The sequence below is a fragment of the Sinocyclocheilus rhinocerous genome, unplaced genomic scaffold (genome assembly GCF_001515625.1).
Source record: "Sinocyclocheilus rhinocerous isolate Xijiao unplaced genomic scaffold, SAMN03320098_v1.1 scaffold1893, whole genome shotgun sequence".
Lineage (NCBI taxonomy): Eukaryota > Metazoa > Chordata > Actinopteri > Cypriniformes > Cyprinidae > Sinocyclocheilus > Sinocyclocheilus rhinocerous.
Window position 1 is genome coordinate 648,590 of NW_015654502.1, and position 9,451 is coordinate 658,040.

At 39.7% G+C, this 9,451-nt stretch overlaps 1 protein-coding gene across 1 annotated transcript; it reads left to right on the forward strand.

Moving 5' to 3' along the window:
* The first annotated feature begins 1,827 nt into the window (after positions 1 to 1,827).
* Positions 1,828 to 8,264, forward strand: LOC107717268 (ankyrin repeat and protein kinase domain-containing protein 1-like). Its single transcript, XM_016523950.1, has 8 exons — positions 1,828 to 2,103; positions 2,323 to 2,602; positions 2,837 to 2,988; positions 3,097 to 3,146; positions 4,379 to 4,534; positions 5,133 to 5,224; positions 6,859 to 6,883; positions 6,996 to 8,264. The coding sequence occupies exons 1-8, from the start codon at positions 1,910 to 1,912 to the stop codon at positions 8,249 to 8,251; spliced, it is 2,205 nt and encodes a 734-aa protein (XP_016379436.1). The 5' UTR covers positions 1,828 to 1,909; the 3' UTR covers positions 8,252 to 8,264.
* Positions 8,265 to 9,451: the final 1,187 nt, after the last annotated feature.

Consider the following 9,451-nt stretch of genomic DNA (forward strand, 5'->3'; position numbering starts at 1 on the left):
AATCCACGTGATTGTGAATTCTGTTTGAGAGCAAAAGTTTTCCCCATGCAGATTTCTCAACGGGTTCAAGTTGGTCACACAGACTGTCCAACAGAAAGCTGCTTGGTTTGAAAGTGACGTCTGTGTGAGATGTACTTCATACATCGCCGCAGTATTGACAATTTACTGTGTGACCGCACCTTAAAATAGAATTCTAAAAAAAGAATATTTGCGAAAGTTAATGGAGTCCAAAACAAGATTCATGGATGGATTGTATGGATGAAAAAAGAACAATAAGACATTTCTCAAAATATGTTCTTTTGTGAAAGTAATTCAGGTTTGGAATTACATGAAGGTTAATAAATGATGACAGAATTTTCATTTTTGGGTTTTCTTGAAACCACTGTTGGGTTGCTCATCCTAACACTGCCTAGTTTCTTTGCTGCTTGGAGATTTACCATTCTTCAATGTAGGACATACTGGTGTCAAAGATATACGTGAATGCTTCTCTGTATGCACCACTACCCCAGCACTCTCAAAAATTAGACATGTTGTTCAACTGCTTATTAGGTTTCACATTATGTGTTTCCCTTTCAATTAATTGCCATTGAAAAAAAGAAGCAATTAAGTAGTAACAAGCAGACATTGCCTTTGAGATGCATCTCTATGTAAATCCCACCGCCAGGCTGGGACAACCTAGAGGCACAGCAGATTTACTGGCTTGAAGATCACTTGCTAAAAAACATAATGACTACTTGTAATTGAAAGTACAATCAAAATGGGCCCCACGGGAAATGAAGTGAATATGTCACAGAACTGAAAAGAAACAAACATCGATATTAAATCTTTGAAAGTAGAGAAACAGACCATTAGAAACACTTGTGGTTGCTTGTTGCGTAATTACTTCCTCAGTAATTAAGGTAATTAGCGTATTTATTCTGTTATCTTAAGTGGTAAAAGGTCATTTACAACAATTTCAATTGCTTTGTGCACTACACTCTGAAAATTACAGTCACCTTCACTGCGTCACTACAAAGCAGAACATTATCACACGTTTTGACTGTGAGTCTGGTCCTTGCATCAATATATACCCAAGCAGAAAGTCAGCAGATCCTGTATTCACGTTGAAATGCAGTGGTTGGCTCTTTGTGCACTTCTTATAGGATGAAGTGTCGCTTTGGATGGCTGACAAATACTTAATCGCAGCAGCTGAATGCCAAGTCTATCCTTCAAAGTGTTGCAAGAGCGCTGAAGAGGCAGCGCATTATCACCTCAGTATAAAAGTGCTGCTCCCTGCTTGATTGTTAATTACCGTTGTTAGTATTATTACTTTATTTTTTGAAAGCCTGTCATTGAAGGTTACAGTAATTTGCATCAGTTTGGCTTAGAATAACATTCACTCTACAGGTTTTTGCTCATGTGCTAAGAAATTCAAGACGTAGCGCTTGAGTGATTAATGAACAATGGGAGAACTTCTAGAGAACAATAGTAATTATATTGAAAATGTGACATGCACTTTATTTATGTGTTGAACTGTAAGACAATTAATCATAAAACATTTAATTATGTATTTAGCATCAAATATCTTTGTACATTCTGCTGAATTATATTAAATAAAATTAAACTGCTTCCCTAACAACAAACCACAAACATGCACACAAGCCTTATGAGGCAGCAGCTACTGTTATGTAAAAACATAAAGCTGGTATATCCAGTTATTAGGTGTCCCGCACAAATCTCGCAGCCTCACCTGTGGAACTCATTCAAAACTGGCTGTGTTACATTTCTATTCTAATAAACAGGGATCTGACTCCTCCCACCAAAACCAACAGAGCTTTTTGTTTAATATGTGTTTCCTTGACCTGGTTTCTGTGTGCCAAGAAGAAATGTCGAAGAGCAGCGTCTTCGTTTCCTGAGACTGGAAAACAAAATGACAGCAGCTAATTCCAGTGTACAGGATTCTTTCGGAGATGGCAGCCTGGAGAGATTTAATCATTTTAAAAAAGATGAGTTTGAAAGTGACTGGGAGAAACTGGCTGAGCGCAAGTTTGGTCGAGTCTATAAGGTGAAGGTTAAAGTCTGGCGGGAAACATGTGCCCTAAAGACAACGACCAATGATTACAGGTACAAGTACATATGAGAATAGAAGATTCAAACTATACTGCTGTTAAAACTATGAGATTATAGTTGTAAAAATGCATTATATATGACTTTTTTTAAAGTTAACTATAGTAAATATTAAATATACTGTATATTATCTTTGTCTATTTATTTTTTATGTTGTGTGTGTGTGTGTGTGTGTGTGTGTAACTATATACTATGATTTTAAATTTTATGGCCCAGGAACATGATAGAGATGTCCAAAATTGGAAGACTGAAGTTCAGCTATTTAATCTCCATTTATGGAATAAGCAAAGATCCACCTGGTTTAGTGATGGAATATATGAGAAAGGGATCCCTGGACAACCTCCTCAGCAGTCATTTATTAATGTGGCCCAAGAAGTTCCAAATGATCCACGAGATGACGATGGGCATGAATTTTCTGCACAGCATGAAACCACCCATTCTTCATTTGAACTTGAAACCAGCCAACATTCTTTTTGATGATCATCTGCATGTGAAGGTGAGTCAGATACTACTGCTCTTGTTTTTAAAAAGTTTCTGAATTTATTTCTGGTAAAAAAGAGACTTTATAAAGACTTAACAAGAAAGAGACCTTAAGGGTAACCCTTATAATAAGGTTGAATTGTTACTGCTTTTATCCGTTTTTAATGGTACTTTCTACATAAATGCATTGTTAGGTTGAAATATGCAACCTCAGTGTTGTCGTGGTTTGAGACTTATTTTCTCATTAAAGATTTCAGATTTTGGCCTCGTTAAATGGGAGGAGTTTTCAGGCAAGACAGAGTTTATTGAACACCTGACAGCTCGAGGGAACATAAACTATGTGCCTCCAGAGACCTTTACCCAGAATCCAGAAGCTCCTGGAATGAAGTATGATGTTTACAGGTGAGAGTTCATAACTTAAAGAACTTTACAGTATGTACACAAATTGACATTTTGACAGTGAGTCATGATATGCCATGAAATAAACATCTAAACATTTTCACTTTACAGCATTTCTATTATTATGTGGGAAATTCTCACTCAGCAGCGTGCATATCAAGGTATATATTGTTCCTCATTTTGGCACTTTTCCAGATTTTTACACAAATTGTTGCATTCATCATTCAACCCAAGTTTTTTCAAGAAAAAAATGATAAAATAAATGTGATAATCAAATAAATGATTTTTTTAAATGGTAGCTTCATGTAGATTAAATTTACAAAAATAATTTAATTTTATTGATTGATAAGTTTTGTCTATTTTTAAAAAAAATTATTAATGTTAAAAACCGTCTCGGGTTACGCATGTAACCACAGTTCCCCAAGATGGAACGAGACTCTGCATCCTCTAGGACACTTTGGGGACTGCCGCCAGCTGGACCGGTGTCTGAAGCATGTGTGAAACAACTCCAATCCTATTGGCCCACGTAGCCCGTGATATCACAGACAGGTGCACGGAAGTATAAGAGGGCGCCTGCCGAACTTGCACCAACTTAGTTGTCCTAAGGAGACGTGAAACAGGCAGGCCGAAGGCATGGCGAGGGGACGCAGTGTCTTATTCCCTCTCAGGGAACCATGGTTACATGAGTAACTCGAGACGTTCCCCTTCTAGAGAACCTCTAGCGGACACTATGGTGAACGGAAACGCAACTATGAAAGATTGCCAAGACCACGGAAAGTGGACTATCTACTTAAAACCCTAACGGGAGATAGCACAATCTAGGCAAGAGGCTCAAAGACCGCTACATAAAACCCTGATAAGGGGCCAGTACTGAGCTGAAACACGGCTATCCTCGCATAGCTATTTTCCAAGGCAAGTACTCAGCGCCTACTTGAGCGAGATTGTGTCAAGAGGAACCCAACCTAGTCATAGAAGCCAGGCTTTGTTTCACATGTGCTTCAGAATGGTCCTAATGGCGGGAGTCCTCATATTGCCCGCTAGAGAATGCAGCGCGAGTTCCCTAGAAGGGGAAAAAACATCCTGCATTTTGGTAATAGTGTTAACTGAAAGAAAAATCATCTAAAATGAATACAGAACAAAAGAGCTCATATAATATTTCTTTTGACCACCTGAGGTTGCCAGTTAACATTTCTGAACCATCTTCCACTCAGTGTTTATTGAAAAAAATAAGTTTCAGACCCTTTTGCACAACATTCGTAGCGAGTTCCGTTTCCTCTTTGTTTGTTATGAGAGAGCTAGAAGAACAAGTGTTTGTTTACAAGTGCATTATTTGGAGTTTGTATAGTACAAAAAATAACACTCCAAGCAATTTGTTCTATTCTCCTTGTCACAGGTCTGAATATGACAGAAATATTACTCAGAGTGTCATCTGGCAAAAGGCCTGGTGTGGAGAAGATCCCTGAAGACAAGCCCCCTGAGTGCGAGGACATGATTGGTGTCATGCAGCAATGCTGGCACCAAGACTGCACCAGGCGACCGGCTTTCTCTGGTAACAACCCTAATTTTTGCTCTTGTTTCTGTTTAATGAAGACTATAATAAGTGCTTGATTATATATACAGACAAAATTCATTCCAAAAGTCCCAGCAGACATTTGCTCAGTTGTCTTACTCTACTGAAATAACAACGAGCAAACAGCCTACATTGTTGCATCTTTTTTCAGCCTCCCAGTTCTTCTGTGACTGTATCTTCCTCAGGTCACGTTTAGTAATTAAATTATTTGATTTAGTGTCTGTGATAATGAATTTTAATATTCACTGTTTGTGTTCAAGCATTAAAGTAGTTTAATAAGCTTCTGATAATTCTGTTGCAGTGTCGTATTGTATAATGTGTTGAATTCAATTAATCTTGTACATCAGATTACTAAAAATGCAGTGTGATTAGCACCGTTATATCCCCTGCGCTACGATTTTATCTCACATTATACACAAAATTCCCCATTAGGCGGTTAAAAGGCTGTCAATCATTGGCTGGCCTTTTGCACATTTTTATCCAAATTATCACTCTTGTGTAAGAAGGCCTGAAAAAGAGCTAGAGCAAAACTGTTCCCAAAGTGACATTCAGCTGCATCATCTCCATTTTTCTGCAGTGACTGTTCGGTTGACTGAAGTCCTTAGCGAAGTCCTAAAAATCCCAGACACGAATGCAAAGGGTGAGATAAGAAAGCGTCTGCCTGAACATGTATGGAACGTAAGTGACTCTTCCAGTGCATCTTTAGACCACAGTACACCGTCAGCACATAAGGTGTTAGTTTGAGTAAAACTTGGGGATCTGTGAACACATTCTACTATTTTCTCCTCTAACTTTGGGAAGGAAACCTGCAGAATGTTAAGGAATGATTTAAACATGAGATGATTCATCTTTTTTAAATGTCATAAACACTTGAAATTGTACCAGTGGATTAATAGACCAAGAAAAATCGATTGCATTTCAGCTTGGTCCAGTATTCATACTTGTAATCAAACTACAATTGGTGTCAGTATTGCGTGCTTGCTCAATGATAATGCGCAACGTGTTTTTAGACAAGATTATAAGCACTTCAGACCGACTGAAGTTGCACCCGTCCAGTTTCGAGCCTAAGTCGAACTAACAGACCTAGATAATACGATTGCAGCTCAGAGCCATCCAGCATTTATACATTAATCAGACTTCAGTTGGCCTCAGGGGGCATTTACATGACAGTTTTCAAGTAAAAATTTACATCTTTTCATGTGTTTTGTCCTTTTTATTTACACGACAACAGCATTTTGGGGGCCTGAAAGCGCAAACTTTTGAAAACAAATTTCAAAGTGCAGGTTTTGGAAAACGATATGGTTAATGTCTCCATGTAAACTGCAAAAATGCAAATTTGTGAAAACAATGAAGTCATGCACATGCATCTTACGTGTTCAGTCTATAGGTATGTCTGCAGACACGTAGTGTTTCTTTACAAAGTGACTAGTCTCAGCCTCAGGACCGTTGGCTGAACGTCTGATGCATACGGCACACAAAAGTGGAAACACTTCAGGAGTTTCGAAGTTGTCATCGGATTGGTTGAATTATATAGGATTTCCGGGAGACGTGTGTGTCGCGTTCTTTAACGTTCCGCCTGGAAACAAAGATGCCGTGATGCCAAACCCCCTCACGAAAGATGAAAGTGTGACGATGAGCGCTTATCATGATCAACTAAATGCTGGATTTTCAAAAGTATGTGAAATATTAAAAGTTCGCAGCATAGAACTTTAAAATACGTCCGAGAGTTTTACACACCGGTCTGTTATTGTGGCGACATTTCCACGCCTCGAAACGTGACGCTGAATGAAACAAACTGTGATTAGTTGTTTGACATGTCGGTCAAACGGCCACATGGGCAGACTCAGTCTGAAGGTCTGCGCCAGACTACAAAGTGACCGACTACTGGCCTGGCATTGATAATATAGTGTTTTTAGTCATTTTCGTGGTTCCTTATGAAGAGGGATTGTTTGACAATGTTGTCGTCTGTACGCGAAACTTTTCAAAAACGCAAAGGAAAAACTTTGTTGATGTGTAAATGTACCCTCAGTTGTACACTTGCACCAAAAATCAGTGATGACATGCAAAGTGTTTTTAGAGATACAGTTTAGCCTGACTATGCAAAAAGCTGTAAATCATGTAAACATACTATAAGGTAACTGCCATATTGACCAGCACAACATAAACAAATAAAATCCACAGAAACTTTTTAAAATCCATAGCAATAACACCTTCATATTTTACCACTATCTGATGTCAGCAAATATTGTTATTATTCATACAATAAAAATAACATTCATTCAATTTTGTTTTCTTTCCATTAGCCAAAGAAAACAGCTGTCTCCTCAGGCAAGTATTTTGACCAAGTCTTCGCATTCAGCGTCTTTTGTTCTATCTGTACAAACTCTCCACGCTCTTACTCGAAATAAAACTGTCCTCCATCCATTTTTTCCCCCTACAGATGATTCTAGCATTCACTCTCTCCTTGTAAAGAAAGACTTTGAGAGTTTTAAGAAAGTTCTGCGAAAAGAGCACGTGTCTATGCTCTTCCAAGACAACAACTCTCTCCTTCATCACGCCGTGGCAAGCAGGGACACAGAAAGCGTGCAGATGGTCTTGAATCTGGGAGCCTCAGTGAACTGCCAGAGTGTAAAAGGCTACACCCCGCTCATCGTTGCGGTTTTGCACAAGTTTTACGAGATCTGCAGCTTGCTGACAGACTGTGGGGCTGACGTCAACCTCAGCGATGGCGACCAGTGGACCGCTCTGCATTTTGCCGTACAGGCTGGCGATGACAGAGCTGTTCGCCTTTTGTTAGACAATAAGGCGAGAGCCGATGCTAAGGAGAAGGACGGATGGACGCCTTTGCATCTAGCTGCTCAGAACGGCCACGAGCACATTGTGAGAATCTTGCTCCGACGTCTGGATGCCATGGATGAGCAGGAGCGGCAGTCTGGCCGTACTCCGCTTCACGTGGCTTGCATTTATGGTTACGTGAACATCGTCAACCTCTTGCTCAAAAATGGAGCTGACTTTAACAAAGCGGATAACCTTCAATCCACTTCTCTACACTTGGCGGCAGATGAAGGGCACTTCAGGGTGGTCCGTTTGCTGGTTAATAATGGGGCTGATGTGACAACAGTCGATGAGCAAAGCTACAGTCCCCTACATTTTGCCGCTCTAAAGGGTTACACAGGTATCTGCAGACTCCTTTTGAGTAAAGGGGTCGACCCCAACATCAGAACTTATCAGAATTGGACAGCCATGCACCTGGCAGCCCTGAAAGGCCATCCGGAGACTGTCCTCATGTTGGAGGAGCACCACGGCTCAGTCAACGTCCAAGGGAAAGACGGCTGGACTCCTCTGCACCTTGCCTGCCATCATGGGCAGGAGGAGGTGGTGACGGTGCTGCTAACAGCAGGTGCCAACCCTAACCTGGCAGAGGATAACGGCTGGACACCCCTCCATTTAGCTTGTAATAGTAGCTGCTTCCCTAGCGTTCTGCAGCTGATATCTCATCATGCCAATGTGAATGCCCAGAACAATAGCCAGGCAACGCCATTGCATTTAGCCGTCCAGCTCAGGAACATCCCCATCATCAAAGCCCTGTTGATGAATAATGCACAGCGGGATATTCAGGACTCAAAAGGATGTACCGCCCTAACCTTGGCTCAACGGTGCAACAATACAGAAGCCGTGGAGCAACTGAACAGCTAGCACATTGGTTGAGATCCTGGCAGAGAGCGAGCCGTGTTTGGTGACAGACAACTCCACCATTAGAGGGAGCGCAGCATTGATTTCTGCAATCGATTTCCTTCCTCCTGCAATGCTTGTTCTTATAAACAGTCTTGCTGTTGTTTGTGATTTAGATTCCTAGAATTTCACACCGTTGTTTGGGTTTGGTCAAGAGCTCAGGTGTGTTCTCTGAATGGAAGAGTTATGAATGAAGGATTTTATGACTAGCAGTATGTAGTGGAAGTCAGCATAAAATATAAATTCAGTCAGTTTATTTATCTTGAATAATTCATCAGGGCATGTTATTCCTAAGAGGACAATTGTTTGTTTTTGCAATATTTAATCAAAATGTGCTCCAACACTGAAATATCATTCTATATCTGTTAAGTCACTTAGGTTGCACAGGCTATTGAATAATGTTAAAGGGATAATTTACCCATAAATTAAAATTCTGTCATCATTTATTCATATTCATGTAGTTCCAAACCTGTATGACTTTATTTCTTCTGTGGAACACTAAAGACAATATTATGAAGAATGTTGGTAACCAAAATGTTTTGGTGACCATTGACATTTATTGTATGGAGAAAAAAAAAAACAGAGGCATTTCTCTAAATATCTTCTATGTTCCACAAAAGAAAGAAAGTCAATGTAATATCATTAAGGTGTGTAAATGACAAATTTTTTTCTTTTGAGTGAACTTTCCCCTTAACTAATTAGACAGATAGCATTTTTTTTTGCCTACTCACATTCAGTCTGGCTCCATTCTGATGTGTAACACAATCTAATCTGTCAGCACAGATATTCTCGCTGAATATCTGGTTTAATTTGAAAACATAATTTTAGAGGAGTAAAATAAGTTGTGAATGGTAATTCATATTGACAAAATTGCCTACTAAAAAGTGTGTTATTTTGATACCTTATGTATTTAGCATAATTCAATGCATTCATAATTGCATGAATTACACTACTGTCAGACATGCACATGTGTAAAGTAATGTCATGGTAAAAAAATCATAACCATTCATGGCATGTTACTTTCACAAACAAAAGGCCAAAAAACCTGTTTGACAACATGCATTTCCTCTGTGGCACCCTGAGGCTGAGGCCGGTACAACGCACTAAGGGGCCCATAGTACTTCAGGCATTCTGTCCTCCTCCGTTCCAGGAAGTAGGCCAAGA